At 43.4% G+C, this 22,181-nt stretch overlaps 1 protein-coding gene across 2 annotated transcripts in view; it reads right to left on the reverse strand.

Moving 5' to 3' along the window:
- rreb1a (ras responsive element binding protein 1a) overlaps positions 1-20,352 on the reverse strand; it is a 65,966-nt gene extending 45,614 nt beyond the window's left edge. The window contains exon 1 of one of the 2 annotated variants that reach the window (XM_056363950.1): positions 19,193-20,352. In XM_056363950.1, the coding sequence (XP_056219925.1) occupies positions 19,193-19,232 (40 nt within the window). In that variant the 5' untranslated portion in view covers positions 19,233-20,352. The remainder of the gene's footprint in view (positions 1-19,192) is intronic. The other variant, XM_056363951.1, reaches the window with a different exon arrangement.
- Positions 20,353-22,181: the final 1,829 nt, after the last annotated feature.

A 22,181-nucleotide genomic window follows, 5' to 3' on the forward strand; every position in this document is an offset into this window, starting at 1 on the left:
GTGTGTGTGTGTGTGTGTGTGTGTGTGTCGCTTCAGGCCTCAGAGCATGTTCATACAAGCCAAAGCCAGTTTCAGCTCTGGACTGATTCATCACACACACACACACACACACACACACACACACACCACACACACACACACAGTCATCCTGTATTTCAGGTGATGAAAGAGCTGTGAGGGTTTACTTTGCATACAGACAGAGATGGAGAGAAAAGAGGAGGAGGAGGGACGAGGAGTCACACCCAGCTCCTATTGTTGTTGTAACTGCAGCAGCAGCAGGAGGAGGAGGAGGAGGAGGAGGAGGAGGAGGAGGAGGAGGAGGAGGAGGAGGAGGAGGAGGTTTTCTCTCTCTCCACATTAAAACAGTTAAATCTGTAAACATCTTTTCCTCTTTGTTTCAGTGTGTGCGTGTGTGTGTGTGTGTGTGTGTGCGTGTCAGGCCTTCGGTTGTCGCTCACTCACTTCCTGTCTGATCTTTGACTCTGATTGTTGAAGCAGCAGCAGAGACTTTATAGAGTAAATCTCATTAATTGTGTGATAACAGGAGAATTAAACACATCACAGAGACAGAGGAGGAGGAGGAGGAGGAAGAGCAGAAGCTCCCCTCAGCCAGCTGTGGCTGACTCTCCAGATGTTGGCTCTGATGTGTGTTGATCTCAAAAGCTCAATCGACAGAAAACAAAAAAAAAAGAAAATATTTAGAAAATCGATCGTGACAATCGTTATGAAAAGCTTTGAATTCTGGGAAATTTTGATTAAAGTTAAGCAAGAAGGAGAGGAAAGGAAACAAGAGGAGGAGCTAGGAGGGATGGAAGGAGACAAGGAAAGGAGGTTAGAGAAGAAGCAACGGGAACAAGGGGGAGACAGAAAGGGGGAAGGAAAAGAGAAGAGAGACGGAGATAGGAGGGAAGAGAGGAGACAAGGAAAGGAGGTTAGGGAGGGACGGATAGAGACAAGAGGATGAGATAGGAGGAAGGAAGGAGGCAAGGGAAGGAGATAGGAGGAAAGGAAGCTGAAATAAAGTTTGTCTGAGTTCAACTGGTCCAAACTGGAAAAAGTTTGTCTCCTCGGCAACAACAGCTGTTTAAATTACTAACACACACACACACACACACACACACACACACACACACACACACAGATGTGGGATGGGAGGGTTGCAGCCAGCGAGGGCTCTGATTGGCCGAACGTCTGGCCTTGTACTTTAGTCTGTATCAGAGTGAGAGAGAAGAGAGGAGGGAGGAGGGAGGAGGAGGGGAGAAAGTCGAGAAGAAAGAGAGGGAGATTAAAAAGAAGTGATGAGATGAAGCAGAGACAAAGGAAGGGAAGGAGGGAAGGAGAGGAGGAGGAGGGAGAAAGGAGGGAGAAAGACGAAATAGAAAAAAGATAGATAAATGATAGATGGATGAGAGAAAAAAGGAGGAACAAGGGAGTAAAAGGAAAGGAGGAGTTAAAGAGGAAAGATGAAAGAGGAGGATGAAGAACTTCAGGCAGGAGGAAAAGGAGGATGGGGAAAGGAAGGATAGAGCATCAGTAGGAGAGAGGAGGAGGAAGATAAAAAGACTAAGGAGGGAGGAAAAAAGAGGAGGAGAAAGAGTGAAGGAGGGGACAGGAAAAAGAAAAGGAGGAGCTGAGAGGGGATGGGGAGGAGGAAGGAGGGATGAGAGGAGGAGTTAGAGAGAGAGAAAAGGACGGAGGGATGATGAGGAGAGAGGAGGCCTCAGCTGAACTGCATCATCTAATTACATCTGAATTCTTCAGATACAAAGAAGACCTTTATTGTGAAAGGAGGGGGAGTCTCTCTCTCTTTCTCTCTCATCCCGTCTTCTCTCCATCACCTCTTTATTTCTCCCTGTTGACGTTTTATCCTTCTGTTCTTCTTTTACATTTCACTTTACATCATCAAATCAATTACTTCGATTATTGATTAATTAATCAAATAAATAAATAAATAAATAAAGAATCAAAACATTTTTGATTTTAGCTGCAAAACTAAAGAAAAACTGTGACTTTTCAAGTTTTCCAACACTCACTATAGTTTCTGCAAAGAATTCTGGGAAGTTGGTGAACAGGCCTGACTGTACAGAGGTTGAGGGTTTGAATCCCGCACACCGACTCTGCGTGTTCACCCGTTCAACTTTAGCCACGTGTGTTTTACAGCATCTCTTTACAGCGCGAGAGCAAAGGGCTGCTCAAGATAAGCAGTTAATGTGTTACTGGGGGTGAGGTGGGGTGGGGGCAGTTTGAGGGGGGGGGGGGGGGGGGGGGGGGTTCAACTTTGACAAAGTCCAACTCTTCAGGCACCACTGATCTCCTCTCTCCTCCATCCCTGCAGCCTGACGCTGCTTATCGGTGCTGAAACAACACGGCCGTATCCTTCACTTCCTGTCTGTAGAGGAAGCAGGATGCAGAGGAGGACGGGGGGGGGGGGGGGGGGGGGTGGGGGCTGTAGGGATTGAGCATTCTTCAGCCTAACTGCCCCCCCTGTGAAGCCTGTGAACAACACACTCAGAAACACCCGATTTCAGCCTTTTCTAAGCTTTTATTTTGAAAGGCTGGAGAAGTTAACAGACAGACTGGATGGTTTTTAAGAAGAGCACCAGAAAACTGAAAGCTCTGACATTGCCTTACTTGTTTTCTAAGGAAGGGAAGACCATGACTGTGGTGGAAAATAGTGTCTTAAAGGGACAGTACCCGAGGAGAGAGGAGGGGGGGGGGAGAAGAAAGAGGATGAAGAGGAGGAGAGTGGGAGAGAAAGGAGGAGTTGGTCAAAGAAGGATGAAAACCACAGAAGAAGAGAGGAGGGAGAGGAGATGGAGGAGACAAGGAGAGGAAACAAGGAAAGGAGAGGAGGAGATATGAAGAAAGTTTAAGATGCAGACTGATGTGAAACCGACTGAATGACAAAATAATCCATGAAAGAAAGAATAAAATCCTGTGTGTGTGTGTGTGTGTGTGTGTGTGTGTGTGTGTGTGTGTGTGTGTGTGTGTGTGTGTGTGTGTGTGTGTGTAGGGCGTGGTGCTGAGGAGGACCAGGTTTCAGTTGAGTGAAAAGAGCCTCATTGTGTGTCTGCCTCCGGGACAACACACACACACACTTTAAGGTGCCCCATTGTGTGTTTGTTCAAAGGTGTGTGTGTGTGTGTGTGTGTGTCCCACCTCAGCACTTTCCCATGGGAGGGTTTATTGTATTTTCCACTAAAAGCTGAATGGAGTTTGGTGGGCACACCTACTACTACTGCAACACCCCCCCAATACACACACCTGAGCCCCACCCACCACACACACACACACACACACACACACACACACACACACACACACACACACACACACCAATAGACCCTCGCTGACAAAACACACACACTTCGGCCCCATCCCCCCACGACACACACCTCCCCCATCACCTCCAAACACACACACCTCCCCCGTTTAACCAACAGAACTACACTTTACTTTTCTGGAGTTTTTTTCATTTTCAACAGTTTTTAAATACGATTGGTCGATTATTCATTAATTATCGATCAGTCGATCGATAAGAAATTATTCGCCAACTATTTTGATAATCAATTAATGACTTTCCTTATGTTTTTAAGCACAAATGTCAAATATACGAGCTTCTTAAGTGTGAGGATTTGATGCTTTTCTTCATCATGAATGACAATAAACTGAATGTTTTGTTTTATCGACAAATCGATTATTGATTGATAAAATCTTCAGCAGATTGATCAGGCTGTCTGAGGTAAAAGAGACAGAAACGAAGCAAAAAGAAAGAGAGAAGACGCAGAGACGTGACGTCATCGTGTATCTCAGTGTTTGTGGACGCTGTGTCTTCAGACTGAGGACAGAGACGCTCAACCTTCACACACTGAACATTCAGCTTCCCTTCAAAATAAAACACGTCCAGCCTCAAAGATCCTTCTGATACTAATATCTCCTGCAGTAAAGGAGACACTCAAACGTCTCCATCCATCAAATGACAGAGAATTAATGTGGAAACTTTATATTTAATCATCATTATATCATTATTATTATTTTTAAACTAAAGTGTGTTGCAACGTATCACATGATGTCTGATGACAGAAGAGGCTGGATGTGTGTGTGTCATCATGATTATGGCATGATGACGATGTGTGTGTGTGTGTGTGTGTGTGTGTGTGTGTGTGTGTGTGTGTGTGTGTGTGTGAGGGCAGGGCTCATTTCCACAACCTGTAATTAGTGCTGCTGTATGATGAGTTGGTGTGTGTGTGTCTGACAGTGTAATCCCTGAAACCATACAATGGTGTAACCACTGTGTGTGTGTGTGTGTGTGTGTGTGTGTGTGTGTCACTGCTAAATACAGTGAATGATAATTAGTCAAAAGCACGTCTGAGACAGGCAAACACACACACACACACACACACACACTTGCTGCATCTTCAAAGTAAAAGCATCTTTCTACTTCCTCTAGACTTCATAATAAACTTCAGTCGTTTCGCTGCTTCAGGTGGAAACATGATTAATTGACTAATTGAGAAACTATAACCGTTAGTCGCAGCTGTAATTACATTAAAGGTGGAGTGTGTTATTATCTTTGGCCAGACGACTACACGAGAGCGGTGATGGAAAAATAAATCAAACTAAAAACATAAAGAGTGAGGAAGAGGAAGGAGAAGATGGGATTCTTCTTTACAATCTGAACACACAGACAGAACAGAGAGTTTCTGCTGAGACCAGGACCTCAGTGTTCTCACAAGGTCACATGACAAATAAGATTTAATATTAATAACAATAACAGTAATAATCATAATGTATGTGTATTTAAAGAACAGGAGCAGCATCGTGGAGCTTCTGTCAAACTTCAAGTTCATTCTGATCAACGTGTTGTAAAAATCAAGACTTGACTTCTTGCTCCAAGAAACAAGGAGGAGAGGAAATGAGGAGAGGAGACAAGGAGAGGAGAGAGTGAAGGAGACACACACTCACACACACACACCACACACACACACACACACACACACAGGGATGCTCAAGTAAACATGGATGGTGTGTAAAAAAAAAAAAAGTCTGGGGGCATGTTGGTGCTGCGGTTGCCAGGGCAACGAGGCGTGTCCTGTGTTTGCAGAACAAACAATGGTACCTTTTCAGAGGAGGGAGGGGTGGTGCACGTATATGTGTGTGTGTGTATGTGTTAACTTGCATGCATGCATTCCTGCCTACTCGCATGTGTTGAGTGTGTGTGTGTGTGTGTCAGATTACAGCTTGCTAACAGTCAGATTAACAGGGATTACTCAGCCTGGGTCTGTTTGCTCCATTCACATGCTACTGCTCCGTCAGGCCACTGACACACTCAACTACAACGACACACACAGTCTGGTTCGTTCACACACACACACACACACACACACACACACACACACACACACACACAGGTAGACTAGACTAGATGTTTAACCTGTTAGAAACATTAAAAAATAAAAACTGCCTCAACTACACGAGCGATTGTTGCAGGAAATCGTTAGAAACACGTGAAATTTGTTCTTTTAAATCTGAATTACAAAGATGGAGGTTTTTAACAGAAGCCGAGATGATCAGAGGTCACATGACATCTCAACCAATTTATATTCAGTTTTATAAAACACACTTCTGTGCATGTGTGTGTGTGTGTGTTCAACGACCAAATTCAAATTAACGTTTATCATTCAAAGAGAAGTAAAAGTACAACACAGCAGCGATTAGACTGAACCTGCAACAGTGAGAGAAATAGAGGAAATGGACTTTAACACACACAAGTTGTGATTGCGGTTAAAACTCAATCTACCTGCGTTGATTTACCCGCCATAAAGTGCTCTGTTATTTGCATGCTCCCTTTCTCTCTCTCTCTCTCCCACCTCCCCTCTTCCTCCCCCCTCTTTCCTCCCTCCCTCTCTCTCCAATCCTGCAGCAGAGCAGCAGCCAGCTGACAAAACTGTTTAGTCAGCAAGAAAGGTGAGTGGGGGAGGAGGAGGGCGAGCGAGCTAGGGACAGACAGAGAAAGACAGAGAGAGAGAGAGACACTGGAAGCCTCCCTTCAGAGCCTCCATCATGCTTCGAGTGTGTGTGTGTGTGTGTGTGTGTGTGTGTGTGTGTGTGTGTGTGTGTGTGTGTGTGTGTGTGTGTGTGTGTGCAGCTGCAGGAAGGTTCCTCTGTTCAAACTTCTCTCATCCAACTTCCTGAACTTTGACTTTTTCACTCATTAAAACTCTTTTTTTTTTTTATTCGTTTCATTTTCTCTTTTTCTACAGAACAAATGAACTTTTTCAGCTGAGGACAGATTTTCTTCGTCCTCCATTTTAACCCTTTTCTTCCACAACACATACTCGCTGATAGAACCATGTATTAATCCTGAAAGCTCCAGAGGAAGCTAGTAAGTGGACGTTGAGTGGAGACTATCTTGTTTAAAACTTTTGAAAACACTCTCTCAGTTTCTCCCTCGTGTATTTTGTTTTCACTAAAGTCATTTTTAATATTTAGTAAAACTAGTATTTTTATTAACTTCATCTTCTGAAGAGGACAGTGTGTTTCAGTTGAAAGCTCCAGAACATGCTAAGAGGAGGGACTTCAGCGGAGACGACTTCATTTTTTTGATTCACCTTTTTCTGAAGATATAAATGTTGTCGACACGTGACTTATAATGTTTAAGAAACTGTTTTGTTTGTTTTCTTGCGACTTTTTACATCCACTTTTATTCTTTAACTTCCTGTCTGCGATTTGAGAACGAGGATAACTGCTTTGTTTTTCATATAGTTAACGAGAATCCTCGAACTCATCCGGACTCTTATTGCGTCCGATCTCGAGCTGCTTCATCAAACTTCACTTGCCGACACAAACCGGCACAGAATGAGGAAAGTGTCGCCGCTTTGCCTCGTCAAAATAAAATCCTGTGGCACTACTCCTGCAAAACACGAACACAAAGCTGCAGGGTTTTTTTGGTTTCCTGTGAACTTTACTTTGAAGAGTTCAAGCAGGAAACACTTTTTCTTTTTGCAGGGCAGCAGTTTGGAGAGTTCGGACTTTAAGAGCAGGAGCTGAGGCCGATGATCAACTACAGGAGCGGAGTTTAGTAACTCATTGATGTGTTTGCTCGTGTTTTATTTTGAAAGAACTGCAGGATGTAGCTGGATGAGGGCAGGGTGGGGCCGCATGATCTGCTTCTTCAGCCTCTGCTGTTTTAATGAAACTCCTCAAAGCCTCTTAGTGAGAAACTGAAGGTGTGTTTGAGTGGCGCTGACGGACGGATGGATGGAGGGATGGATGGATGGATGGATGAGCAGATGAATGAATGAATGAACGAATGAACTGTGGAGCAATGAAGCAGAAGTGTTTGACAGTGGAGGACAGACCTGTTGTATGGGATGCCAGCAGAGACTGAGTGTGTTTGGGTGTGGTGAGACTGTCTTGCTGATAAGCAGCTTGTGGAGCAAACTACCACAGCATGGGAGTGTGTGTGTGTGTGTGGATATCAGCCATCACACACATTCACACACACTCACACACACACACACACACACACACACACACACACACACGGCCACCTTCACCCTGTTTGCAGCAAATAAAGCCGTATTTACTGCGAGTCCAAAGTCCGAGCTGCTCGGCTGTGAAAGAATGTCACAACGGATGGAGGGAGGAGGAGGGAGGGATGGAGCGGGGAGGGGGGAGGAAACAGAGGGTATATCTTAGAGGAGAGGGGGAGGAGCTGGGGAGATGAAAGGAAGCAGGAGCAGGAGGAGGAGGATGCTCACAGAGGCTTATCTCAGAGTTCGTTTATGATTTTATGTGTTTAAGACCAACCTGCTGCTGCTGCTGCTTAAATTTAAAGGAACAGTTCAACATTTCTTCTTCTTCACTTCCCTTTCAGGTGCAGAGTTTGGAGAGAGGACGGACTCCAGCCTCTGGTCTGTGTGTTAGATATGAAGCTATTCCCTCAGAAACTCACACTTCTCCCTCAGACTCATAATTCAGTCAAATCTGAACATGATACACACCTGATTTTATTCGAGATCAGGTGTGACTCACACTTCCTGGAGATATTATAATCTCTGATGTTCATCCAGAACAAACAGAAAGACGCAGAACTTCATTCAGAATCTTCAGATTTTAAGTTTTCTTCAGCATCACAGGAAACCGGTGAGAGCTGCCGTGAAACCAGGAGCTGCTAACAGCTAATTCAGCTACGTTACAGTTGCTCTACATTCAAGCCTCTGAATCTGAGCCAATAGGAGTGTCCGGTTGAGTGACATGACTCTAGACGTCACTGTCGAAGATGGCGGATGAGAATCGATAAATAAACAAACTTCTCATCACTCAATCGATCGCTTTATTCTCGTTATGACGCTCTAAAGACGACGTGACATTTGGGCTTCAAAGGGTTAAAACTGAAGCTTGTTAATCATGTTTATCCGGCAGCTGCAGTTTCTTCACAGACTGAGATTTGACATTAAATTAAATATATAATGAGCTTTGCATTAAACCAGTAGCAACCAATCAGCTGTTTCCCCCCTCAACTTAACAGGTACAGGCGACCAACGATCAATAAAAAGTTAAAAACATCCTATAAATGTGGTGACGGAGGGAGAGAGAAGAAGAAATGAGGGAGGAGGAGGATGGAGGAGGATGAGGAGGAGGATGGAGGAGGAGGAGGATGGAGGAGGATGAAGGGGTTAACGGGAAGTGAAGCAGCCTCTCATCAGGAGAGCAGAGGAGGAGGAGGAGGAGGAGGAGGATGATGGAGGAGGAGGAGGATGGAGGAGGAGGATGAAGGAGGAGGATGATGGAGGAGGAGGATGGAGGGGGATGGAGGAGGAGGATGGAGGTGGAGGAGGAGGATGAAGGAGGAGGAGGATGGAGGGGGATGGAGGAGGAGGAGGAGGATGAAGGGGTTAACGGGAAGTGAAGCAGCCTCTCATCAGGAGAGCAGAGGAGGAGATGGAGGAAGTGGAGAAACAATAGCTTCTCTCTCTCCTCAGTGTGTCGTTGGTCCATGTGAAGCTTTTATTATCAGAGAGACGGAGTTACGTAAGTGTCAGAGATGTTGTTCATCCTCTGCCGCTGAGCTTCCAGGAAACTTCAACAACTCCGAAACAAAAAAAAACAAAAAAATCCAAACCAAACAAACGTCACCACGGTCGATATCAGTCAGCGTGAAGAGGGGGAGGAGCAGAAAGATGCTCTTTGTTCAGACAAAAAGTCCCAATAATCAAGAAAATAACAACCCAAAGGACAAAAGATTAAAACATACAGAAATAAACTGTCAGAAACAACCGGAGCTTATCGGCTCCAAACAAGCCGAGTTATGTAAATGTTCCTCTGTAATAAACTCATCAGGTCAAGGCCGGAGACTGAAACACAGTAAAGTTTCTACTGATCCTGGCGGCTTCAAACCACAGACTCTGTATCTGAACATTTGCACCACAAAACAGACAAATATTACACGTTTCCCACAAATTCAAACTCTCAGAGCGCAAAGAGGAAGAGGAAGAGTTCCGCCTCCAAAATATAAATATATATAAAAACAGAATCACAACTAATCCAGGCGTCGGAGTTTTCACTGTCTGTCATTTCAGAGACAAAACCAGTGATCAACCAACTGATAAAATAATCGGCAGATTGATCTTTAATCACAATAATCATTAGCTGCAGCTGTAAATTCTGACGTAAACAACAAACTTCAGTCTCCGTCCTGTGAACAAGCTTCAAGCCAAACACACAAGATTGTAATATTTACTCATCTAACTATAGAGTATTCACTGCTATATAAAGACGGTGGTCTGTGTGTGTGTGTGTGTGTGTGTGTGTGTGTCTGTGTGTGTGTGTCTGTGTGTGTGTGTATGTGTGTCTGTGTGTGTCTGTGTGCACCAATATAACTGAGCTGCCTCTCGCCTAAATTTAAACCCAGTGACGAGACCACAAGGCAGTGTGTGTGTGTGTGTGTGTGTATATGTGTGTGTGTGTGTGTGTGTGTGTGTGTGTGTGTGTGTGTGTGTGTGTGTCCTACTTTAGTGCTATTCATCCCAGGTGTCAGGTTACACTCATCCCGTGCTCGTGTCTCCTTCAGGACTCGGCCTTCAGGTCTGATCTCTCACGGCTCTATCGATCAGTTCATTGATTATCGGTTGTAAACGTTTATTAGGACCGGGTCACTTCAACAGGTGACACGTCATGTGACTGCGGAGTGTCAAGCAAATCAGACGGATTGGACGGAGTGTTTCTGCTCATCAGCAGCAATTAACTTTAAAAGGATTTATTATTGATTAATCATTAATTGATCACAAAATGTGCCTGAAATGTAACCCTAACCTTTACTTGAAAACAACAAAAATATTTGTACATTAATTTTATTTTGAGCAACTAATCAATTAATCGACTTGTTGCTGCAGCTCTGACTCACAGGATGTCGTCTCAAAAGACCATAAAACATCCATTTATTACTTACTAATTAACTCTATTAACGATTATCAATGATTTTGATCGATTAATCATTTTAAAAACAGCTTTGTTTTTTCTGTGGAGGATGTTTCTCACCATTTTCTAATGATTAATAAATAATAATCATCATACTGACGATAATTAAAGCTGTTCATGTTATAAAATTTAAGGTGAATGTTGTATGAATGTTCCAGTTGTTTCTCAATAACAGGTGTGGACAGGTGTTCTGTTCGAGCGTCCTGATTGGACGAGAACAGGAGGAGGATTCAGGTGAGGAGAGGATGAGGAGGAACTAAAAATATTCAGGAAACCACTTACAGTTGCATCGAAATAAATAATCTGAGTTTCCTCATAAAATACTGTGACAACACTCATCAGCCAATCAGCTGTGACTCACCTCCACACCTTCACAGGCAGCGAGCATCGTCCTCATGACACCCTGACTCACAGGTCGACACACTGACAACACCACTTCCTGTTCAGTTCAGTGTGAGGGAGGAGGAGTCACTACCATCATTACGCAAGAAGAGGTTGAACTGAGGATGATGATGATGATGATGATGATGATGACGGAGGATCATCACATTAAAGTTGAAAAGAAGCTGTTACAGCCGAGTTCTTGCTGTGAAACGTGACAATAACTACACCTGTGCATGTCACATGATCAATGTGTCTAATCTTGATATTGGAAATATCAGTTTTGATGTTTGTCATATAATGTTTTCAAATCAGCATAAATCTGATTGTGTCTTTGGATCAAACGTAGACCAGGACCAGGTTTCACAGATTTCTTGGCTACCTTACTGTGGTGCAATGAATTCTGGGTAAATTGAGACTTTTTTCAAAATAAAAACATGTTTTTTCTACTGGAAGAATTCAACAGTTACAAGGACATTTTACTTAATTTCTAAATGTTAGAGAACCACAAACTATGAGCCATGTTTTTCCTGTTTCTTGTTGTCGGGTGCTGCTGGTCAGCGCAGGTGTCACTGGTTGTTACCATGGTAACATTGGTCTTAAGCCTGAGTTAGCCTGGAGGAAAAGTGTCTGATGTTTCAGTCTTAAAATGAGTCAGTCTGTATTTTGAAACCGGTCCCTGTCTCCAGGTCTCTGTGGAGGTCAGCGGGGGAAGGTGATGAGCCATTTGGTCCAGACAGAGGTGTAGTAGTTTAACTCCCACCCATCCCCCCACCCTCCACACCTCTCCGTCTACATCCACCCTGTCACCCCTCCCACACCAGACTCGACCAGCTGCTCCTCCGCCCTGATGAAGCTCAAACTGGTTTGAAAACAACTGAATAAAGTGGACTTAAAAACGCTGCAGCAACTTCCTGTTTCTTTCCTATGGTTGAAGATATCTTTCCATTATTGATTCATCTGCCGATCAGTCATGAGGTTTTTAAATCCACAGCTTCTCAGGGCCTGAAGCGACGTCTTCAAAAGCAGCAATAACGTCAATCACACCTCAAAGATTCAAAAGTCACAACTTACAACTTAAACAGTCGGATTTTAAAAGTTTTAATGCTGAAAAAGTCGTAAAACATGAAGGTAACATGTGTCACACTGTTGTGCGCTGTTAGCACCATTAGCACTGTGGTGCTACAGAGACGCCTCGACCTACAGATCATATTCTCCACACGTACAGGAAACATGTTTGTTTGTATAAAGACCAACAAAAGTCTGATTTTAAAAGTGTACTCACAAAGCTAAAGTATTAAAGCTAAAAAAGTCTCATGTTAAAACATAAAACATCAGGTTTTATCATCATCATGTCTGCGCCACTTTATGATCCTCAGCTGTGATCACTTCAATCCATCAGAGGATTGTTCTGTGTCTGTTACTGGCAGCTTCACGTTTTGTTGAAAAAGTCCTGGAGGAATTTTCCAAACGTCGACATGTGAAGCTGCAGAACATCAACAGATCACAACTCGTGTTCCTGAAGTCAACTCTCACCCCAAACACCGTTTCACCCCCTCTCCTCCTCCTCCCCACACCTTTCTGAGCTGTGTGTTAACCCCTCCTCCTCCTCCTGTCGGTCGGGGGATGGAACATAATCTTATCTAAAAAAGGCGGGTCTATAAATAGAGGCCGGGCACAGAAAGAGAGGGAGACCAAGAGAAAGACAGAGAGGTGGGAACGTCCACAATCTGCAGAGCTGATGGTCGTTCATGTGTGTTTTCATGTTGCCTGACGCATAAACGCGTAGACACGTATCTGTGGTGTGTGTGTGTTGTAATCCGTCCGATGCTGCAGCAGCTCGCGCTCTGATTGGCTCTGGCGTGTTGACGACCTGCTCGCTCTCTGTCAGCAACACTCAACATCTACACGAGTGTGTGAGGATCTGGTTCGACGTTTCATTTCTCAGATTCACACAGTGAACGTTCATTCAGCAGGTGCAGGTCACATGACGCCAAACTCAACAAACAAGCAGTTTTTTCTACTTCATCCAGTGATTAATAATAATATATTAATAATATCATTAATTAATCCACCACTTTAAGGCTGCAACTAAAAATGTATTTATCTGATTAATCTCATGATTATTTTCTTGATTAATCAAAGCCGCAAAAATCAGGCGACAGATGAACAACAAAGAAGAGTCGACTATAAGAGCTCGTCATGTGACTGAAACTCTGTGTGTGTGTGTGTGTGTGTGTGTGTGTGTGTGTGTGTGTGTGTGTGTGTGTGTGTGGTGTGTGTTAAACGGAGGTTAATGTGTCTCAGAGGGAGGACAGATCTTTTAATTAGCTGCTTCACTTCAGTCCCTGTGGACACAAACGTCCCACTGAGACTCCCCATTAACTCACACTCATTCACTCATTCATTCACACTGTTTACACACACACACACACACACACACACACACACACACACACACACAACTACCCTGTAATTATCACTAATGTTACCAGAGCTAAATAACTTTGCAACCATGGAATACTTTTTTTTGAATTTTCATGATATTGTTGTTTATTATTGTATGTTTATTTTGATTTTATTTGTTTGTTTGACGTCCTCACCTCACTCTTCTTTTTCCTTTATTTTGTAGGAAATCTAAAACATTCAACTACACTAACTTTATGAAACAAAAAGAGCGTCAATAAAAATATATGCAAATCAAATTTTACATTCAGACATGAAATCATCTGTAATAAATACAAAGTCAGCTAAATGTTATAATGACTCCTGAAGGTAATACGAACATACTATATAATAGTACATTATAACATATACATTATGTTTTTACATATAAAATCTTGTTTATTTTTATTATTATTATATTTTTCAGTGTCAAAAAAGTAAAGTAAGTAAATAAATATTTTATTTTTTGTGTTTATATTTCAAAAAATATATACATATTAAAATTAATATGGTAAAATATATATATATTTGCTTTAATAATATTTGGCCAGTATATAAATATATATTTTTTTGTATTTTCCAAAATTAAAAATAATCTTATAAATTGATGAGCTTTTAATTCCTGAACTGAAACTACAACAGAAACAAAAATATTAAATAACTTTACGATACTGTTTTCAGAGACACTGACTGCAGATTTAATCAGTCATTAATCAACTGATCAGAAGTGTGATCAATGATCTGAACAGAGTCACTGACGGTCTGAACGTCAGATTCACGGTCGGTTGGTTTCCACTTTTATCACCTGCATAGAAGCAAAAACAAGCATCTCTGCTTCATGCTGCATCATGCCTTTACATGACTGTAACTGCAGGCTGTGTGTGTGTGTGTGTGTGTGTGTGTGTGTGTGTGTGTGTGTGTGTGTGTGAGAGAGAGTGTGTGTGTGTGATTTCATTTCCCACAAAAAGCACTCACAATGGAGGATGCCCCATCACACAAGACACTCTTTGTGTGCGAGTGTGTCTTTCAGTGTGTGTGTGTGTGTGTGTGTGTGTGTGTGTGTGTGTGTGTGTGTGTGTGTGTGTGTGTGTGTGTGTGTGTATGTGTATCTGTATCTGTATCTGTGTGTGAGTGAGCGGGACACATCATCGACTACATCATCAGCCGTCAGCATTTTAAAATGTCCACCACCACAGAAGAAGAAAAAGAAACTCTTTGAGAGCAACACAAGCCGCTGCATCTCGGTCATCGCCCTGGTTCTGGTTCTGGTTCTGCTCAGACTCTCAGATCCTGGTTCAGGTTTAGACAAAGATCCTGGTCCAACTTCAGACACAACCTGTTTATTTAAATTTAACCTAAACCATTAATTTTCCAAACTGTAACCACATCGTTTTTGTTGCCTGAACCACAGACGAGACTGAACCTTGAACTCCTGCCACACACACACACACACACACACACACACACACACACACACACACACACACACACCCCAAACTCTTCCTCTACTGTAAGAACAGGAGGAGCAGTTTCTCAACACTCAAGGTGAAAACATCTCATCTTTGGTATTAGATAAATAGTAAATATTAATCAATTATCAATACAGCTGGTGGTTAATTTCCTTTTGATCAGCTAATTGATTGTTAAGTGATAAATAAAAGTGATTTTCAGCGACAGGTCTGTGTTCTTCAATGATTAAAGGAGAAACATGGAGGCTCACACACACTGAACGCATCCTCTCCACAAAGACGCCGACTAGAAGAAAACTTTAGCACCGACGTTCACAAGACTCGACATCCACTTTGATGTTTTGATTAACACCCCTCCCTCCTCCTCCTCCCCCCCACGTGCACACACACACACACACACACACACACACACACACACCATGCATCTCCATTTGAAAACGCCGCCTCTGCTCAGTGAAACGAGGAGTCAGGACGAGGGAAGAGTGGAAGGACGAGTTAAAGTTTCCCCCTCAGCAAGAAGTGCCGGTCGGAGAGAGAGAGAGAGGGAGAGGGAGAGAGGGAGAGAGAGAGAGAGAGAGAGAGAGAGAGAGAGAGAGAGAGAGAGAGAGAGAGAGAGAGAGAGAGAGAGAGATCTGCGCCTGTCGCCGAGGGCCCAGCTCGGCCTCAGTGTTGAATTTCGTAATGGAATGCTAACTGCTCATCCGGATCTCTCCTCCTCCTCCTCCCGACAGAAGAAGAGGAGGAGGAGAGGAGGACCAAAGACAGCAGGAATATCTCCTTTATCATTTTAGAAAACACCCAAAAAAATCATCATTACAGGTGAAACAAAAAAAGAAATCTACAAAACATGCAGGATGAAGTCGCCTTACGGCCTTCGAATGCAGCCACAGATTTACAGGAACGCTGCAACACTCTCCACTGACAACTACAAACACACTGTATGTCCATGTAGGTATGACAACAGTTTCACACTGAGTAAAGTCAATACTGTGCAGGACAGATGTCACTACAAACACAATAAAAAGTTCTATAACCATATTTCTGACTTGCAGAAATACAATTCAGATTACAATAAACGCTCTGTAGGAAAATCTTTATGGTTAGAAAGCCGTTGAAGATGCCATAAAGTCAGACAGAGTCCACATACAGTCGCTACTGTACACAACACATGCACTCAAGTCACTGTGGGAGCACTTAAACACACCACGCACATACATACACGATTATTAAATAAGTAGTGTGGGAAATAAACATAAGATAAAACATGATAAAGTCAAAATAAACCAGAAACACAGCAGAGCAAGCACATATCAAGTTTAAAGGGATGTTACAGACACAACGTAAAATAACCTTCAGTGTAACATCGAAATGATGCTCCTGAAATACACTAAAAATCCCAATTCTAATATTTGGTGATTGGTGTGAAAAATAAAAATTCCATTAAGCTTGCTTACAATTGTATAAACTAATGTTTAATTATGAAAAATACAGTTTAAATCCATACATATGGACATATACCACTGTTGATTACTGCAAACACAATGCAAGTCCCTGTTTTAATATCATAGAGTAACAATAAATGTGCAAACTCTGCATTAAAGCATGCTAAATTTGCTATAAACTCACATTTAACTGTCAAATATGGACTTTGAGTTTCTACATATATATACTATAGGATTTCAAGATAGCAAAAAGTTTGATAAAGTCACTGTTGATTGCTACAAATAGTAAAAACTGCCATAAAATGATGCTAAATTTGGTATAAATTCACATTGAAGCACCATATGTGCACTTTAAATTGGCTTATATGGATCCTGCAGGGATTCAATATACCACAAAGTTGGATAGACTCACTTTAAACTCACTGATGATTACAACAAAGAGTAGAAGCTGCCATAAAATGATGCTAAACTTCCTATAAACTCACATTTAACTGTCAAATATGCACTTTGAGTTTCTACATATGTATACTACAGGATTACAAGATAGCATAAAGTTTGATAAAGTCACTATAAAGTCACTGTTGATTACTACAAAGAGTAAAAACTGCCGTAAAATGATGATAATTTGGGAAATAAATTCACATTTAACTACCATATGTGCACTTTAAATCCCCTTGCATGGATCCTGCAGGGGTTAAAGGTCCCACAAAGTTGGATAAAGTCACTACAAACTAACCAGTGATTGCTCTACATGCTTTAAAAGTCTGAAATATTCAAACTAATTTGGATTTTGTTGGTAAAATTGGGGTTGAAGTTCCTCAGCAGGGAGGTGGAGAGAGGTAGAGAGACATAGGGCGAACACGGGGGGAGAGAGAGAGAGAAAATCCCTAGCAACCATTATCTCACCAGTTCAGCCCTGAGACAGAGAGGAGAAAGCCCATCAACTCATCTCTTCTCCCGGCGAGTCAACCACCAGGACTCGGGCCCATCCGTCAATCATTGACCCGGATCACTGATAACAAAGTCTCTCGGACACAGTAAAACCACATTATTAGATTTAAACCGCCAGCATCCTCCGCCGTGTACCAACACGGAAACCCCCCCACCACCCCCCCACCCCCCGACGACGAGGCTAACGGCTACGTTAGCATCTGAAAAGTTGCTAAAGTCGACGGTTTGAGGTCGGAGAGGAGTTAAAGTGTCAGAATAAAACGGTAGTTAACGTTTAAAATGGAAGTTAAAGCGGCGAATGATGTCGAAAGACAGAAAAGAGAGACCGAGGAGGAGGAGGAGGAGGAGGGGAGAGGAGGGGGGGGGGGGGGGGAGGTGGATGCAACAGGCGTCACGTCGATGCTGCTGCTGCTGCGCGTAACCGGAGACGGTGGAAAAGTCTCCGAAACGCGGCGAAAAGTCGCCGAACAGCAGCAGAAACTTGCACACGTCGAGCGGCTCGAAGACTGTAGCCGCCTCGTCGCGGCGTTGATGCAGTTTATAAATGAACAGTAGTCGGTTTCTTGTTAAATATGTCTGGGCAAGGTCACGGCAGCAGCGTCGAGCTAGCAGGCGTTAGCCAGAATGTGACCGGAAGCGTGGCGATTGTTACTACAAAATAAAACGTGCATTGGGAGACGAGGTTACTAATTTTTTTTTTAGAAGATTTAACTTCTCAAACCATGTTGTTTTTGGTTCAATAAATTCACATTAACATTTACATATATGTCTGTACTTAAACTTATAAATACAAAGAGATTTATCTTATTTTAGATTGAGTTTAACATGTCCAAGGATTATTGATGCTATTGTGTTTGCAGCAAGGACCAGTCATTACCTTAATTAGTTCTTCCATTGTAATCTTCACTAATATTATTATACTATTTGATATTGATTCATAATTTGAGACATGTTTTTAAAGCAGAAATGCCAAATATTCACTCAATCCAGCTGCTCAAAAGTGAAGATTTGATGCTTAGCAAACAGAATATCTGTGTTTACTTGGACTCAGGTAACATGTTTAAATGTTTTTTTTGTTTGGGGAACAGTCCAGATCCCCTAAAACAGTTTACTGTCATGTTTGACCTAAAACAAGAAGCAAATACTCACTTTTTGAAAGATGGGACCAGCAAATGTGTTAGAAAATGACTGATATGATTATTCGATTAGCCTAATAAAACTATCCCGTTAGACAAACCAATACATGAGACGGTGTACAAATGTTTTGCTGACATCACACACAAAACTTAAGTATTCTGTATCAAGCAGCATCACTGTTTTCTCCACAAATGTTGTATATTTTCTAAAAATCTGAACCTCCAGAGAGAATCTGGGTCAGTTTAACAGCAAGTTAAAGCAACCAACAGGTCACTGGGAGCCAACACATTTCACAGTTCACCTCGCTAACGTGCACAGCAACAGGTCGTTTTACTGTGAAGGCACGGACAGGAAGCAGCGGTGCTGTTTGCCGTTAACTTGCCGGTGGTGTCTGGTAGCTTTACACATGGCCACTAACAGCGAGGCTCCGACCAAAGTGCACCCGAGATATGGATGCTCGACTCCGGCGGCGAGCAGACTTTGAACCCCCTCCTGCCACCCTCCCCGCGGGGCAAAACCACCCAACAACAGCCCGTAACGTGCAAACGGGAAGTAAAGTTGCACCAAAAGTCGAAAAAACAAGTTGTTTGTGATAATTAGCTGAAGTAGGGTGAATGAGGAAGAGACCTGGGGTTGAATTCCACCGCTTGGATGCGCATCAAACTAGGAAGCAACACGGAGAGGAGAGAAAAAACTATTATCCCTCCCCAACCGAGTCCCACATCTCAGCTTAAACTTTACTTCTACAGCCACAACAAGTCCAAACTCCCCCCCCCCCCGAGAACCGACCCACAACTCGGACACCGACTAAAGCGACAGCCCGGAGTCAGAAAAGCACCAAAATACAACGATGGAGAGGGTAAAAAAAAAAAAGAGCAGACTTACGTTTGACTTTGTTGGGGTTGGGCTGCTTGCGCCGAGACATCGTGGCGAGGATGATGATGGTGGTGGTGGTGGGGGCGATGATGATGATGATGATGATGAACGGCGGTGATGGTGGATGATAAAGGGGGATGAAGAAAAAAAAAAGAAGGGAGAGAGAGAGGCTGCAAACTCGCTCCGGAGAGGAGAGGAATCAAAATGGCGTTTCCGAAGGGATGTGCAAACTTGGACAAACTTTACTCCGGCTTCTCCTCCTCCTCCTCCTCCCCTCCCCTCCCTCCTCCACAACCTCCTCCTCCTCCTCTACCGCTTCTCTTCCTCCCTTCTCTCTCCTCTCCCGGAGGAAAGAGAGAAAACACACAACAAAAAAAAAAAAAAAAACTCGAGGAAAGAAGAAGTCGTCGAGAGGAAAGTGTTTGGTCTTTAACTTGTTTTTATTTTAATTCCTCTCCGGACTCCCGTCTCTCTCTCTCTCTCTCTCTCTCTCTCTCTCTCTCTCGGTGTCTCTCTCCCTCTAAACCTGATAAGTAAAGCTCATCACGTGTTGTCTCGGTCTCCAAGGGGACGTGGCCACCAAGCATCTCTCTCTCTCTCTCTCTCTCTCTCTCTCTCTCTCGCTCGCGCACACGGGGGCAGCCGTTACCGCGTTACTTCTCCCGGTAACGAGCCGTTAACACATCAGCAGCCGTGATGGAGGGAGAAAATAATCCCATTAGTCGATCACATTAAAGCCCGTAGAGCGATTACAACTTCCACAGCAGCTCCTTTTATTTTCGCTTTTTATCTCACTTTCGTTCAGCTTCTACTTTTTTTTTTTTTTTTTTTGCGCAACAAAACTGCGCATTAACGGCTAAATTGCGCATATGCACGACTTTTAAGCAACTTTAACCCCCCCAAAAATATCAGCTTAAACTTTATTTATCCACAGCTCGAGCTGCACTCCATCACTGCTCTTCACTAAAAGTCACCACCTTTAGTTTCTTCTGGTTTATTTCTCAGTAAAACACGATGCTGACGTTAGTTTCATCAGTTACACACAGTTTTAAAAGGTGAAAAAAACAAACAAAAAACAAACAAACATCCGCGCTGCGGGCTCCTCCACTCCCTCAGCCACACTTCACTGCAGCTGCCGCACCTATCGCGAGGATTGAGGACAAGAAGGCGCGGGGGAAGTTGCACATATCGCGGGGTTTGGGGAGAAGAGGGATGCCCACCTCGAGCCTTTGAGAGGGGGGAGGTGGGGGGGGGGGTGGGGGGGGGGTGCTACTGTTCCTGCAGGGAGGTGTTGGTAAAGTAATGATCTCAGTAATGAGTAACATGATGTTATCATCCACGGCTACAACAGTTCTTTACTCATATATAGGTTTATATTAAAGTAAAAATAAATATTACTTATTACATTCTTTAAAGGAAGTATTGTTTATAGGGATAAAACTCAATGTTCATCTCAAAGTGAAACAATTCCATCTTAAAATCTCAAAAGTAAAGTAAAAAGAAAGTAATTCCACCTTAAATTATCAAAAGTAAAGTAAACCCATCTTCAAAGTGAAGTAATTCCACCTTAAATCATGACGTGATTCTGACGTTATTTGAACTGAAGTCTTAAACCATGAAATTAAAGATGCTTAAAAACTCAAAGGCTTCCTCTGAATAACTTGACACTTGTTGATGTGCAGCAGTGATGAGGATGTGGTGTGTGTGTGTGTGTGTGTGTGTGTGTGTGTGTGTGTGTGTGTGTGTGTGTGTGTGTGTTATAACTGACGGCAGCAGCTCTGCTCTCTGCTCTCGGCTCGGACTGAACTCCAGCCACTGAAGCTGGAGACTAAATTTAAACCCTCTCTGACTTTCATTGTTAAATTTAGTGTGAGCGGCTCGACTCCTCGCTCGCTGCATGTCGAGTTCCTCTCCCACATTCCTGCCGGCCCTCCATCTCCAGATACAGACCCCTCCTCCCCATCCTCCTCCTCCCCCTCCTCCCCCTCCTCCCATCATCCCCTGCTGGAGAGAGGAGCACACAGGCATCTCTCCTCCCATCACACCCCTCCTCCTCCCCAGCAGGCGGCTGCAGCAGAGCAGGAAGAGTCTGTCCGTCTGTCTCGGGCTGGTTCGGCCTGTTGCTGATGAAGGAGGGAGGAGGAGGAGGAGGAGGAGGAGGAGGAGGAGGGGGAGGAGGGGGCCTGATGGGAGGATTTGGGTGTTACCAGCAGTTTGGTTTGTGGGTAAATAACTCCAAAAAGTGAGTTCACTTTTGTTTAGGAGCCTCTTTCTGTCCTGCAAGCTGATTCAGCATTTTGAGAAACATTTTTCCTACAGCTCAACATGGAGACTTCTTCTTCTTCTACTGCACTAGAAATACCTGAGAGCTACAGTTACACACGAGTGTAGATTCATCTGTCCAACAGTACATAAACAAGCCAGTGAAGTAATTCTACCTTAAAATCTTAAAAGTAAAAAAGTAGCTTAGAATAAAGGAAAAAAGTGAAGTAATTCCACCTTAACAGGTTAAAATTACAGTGAAAACATGTGTCTTTACACAGCGTCGGCCTTAAGGAGCCAGATGTTTCCCTCAGCAGCTGGTGGAGACCAAACACAGAGCTAAAACCTTTAAGGCGGATCATACGTCAGTGTCGTGTTTACAGCTTGTTTCTGATTAAATCTACCGCAGGCTTTAGTAACGACACCGCCCCCCCCTCCCTCTGGCGCCATCCACCGGACAAACCGCCCCACGCGTGGTGAAGATATAAACCTATCACAGTGCTCCTGCTCCAGGTTTAAAGCCGGTGGTGAGACGGGGAGACGAGCTGAGCGGAAACAAAGCTGTGTACTGTTGACAGGTGAAATAAAGGAACGGCGCTCAGCTGAAACACATGCTGGTCTCACTGTAGGTGAACCAAAGCATTCCTCCTTAACCATCACACCTAAACTCCAAACCTGAAATTAACAACGTCGTAACCCTCAAACAGTCCTCTAAACGATGATGTCACACCCACGG

This window comes from Seriola aureovittata, chromosome 20 (assembly GCF_021018895.1).
Source record: "Seriola aureovittata isolate HTS-2021-v1 ecotype China chromosome 20, ASM2101889v1, whole genome shotgun sequence".
Classification (NCBI taxonomy): domain Eukaryota; kingdom Metazoa; phylum Chordata; class Actinopteri; order Carangiformes; family Carangidae; genus Seriola; species Seriola aureovittata.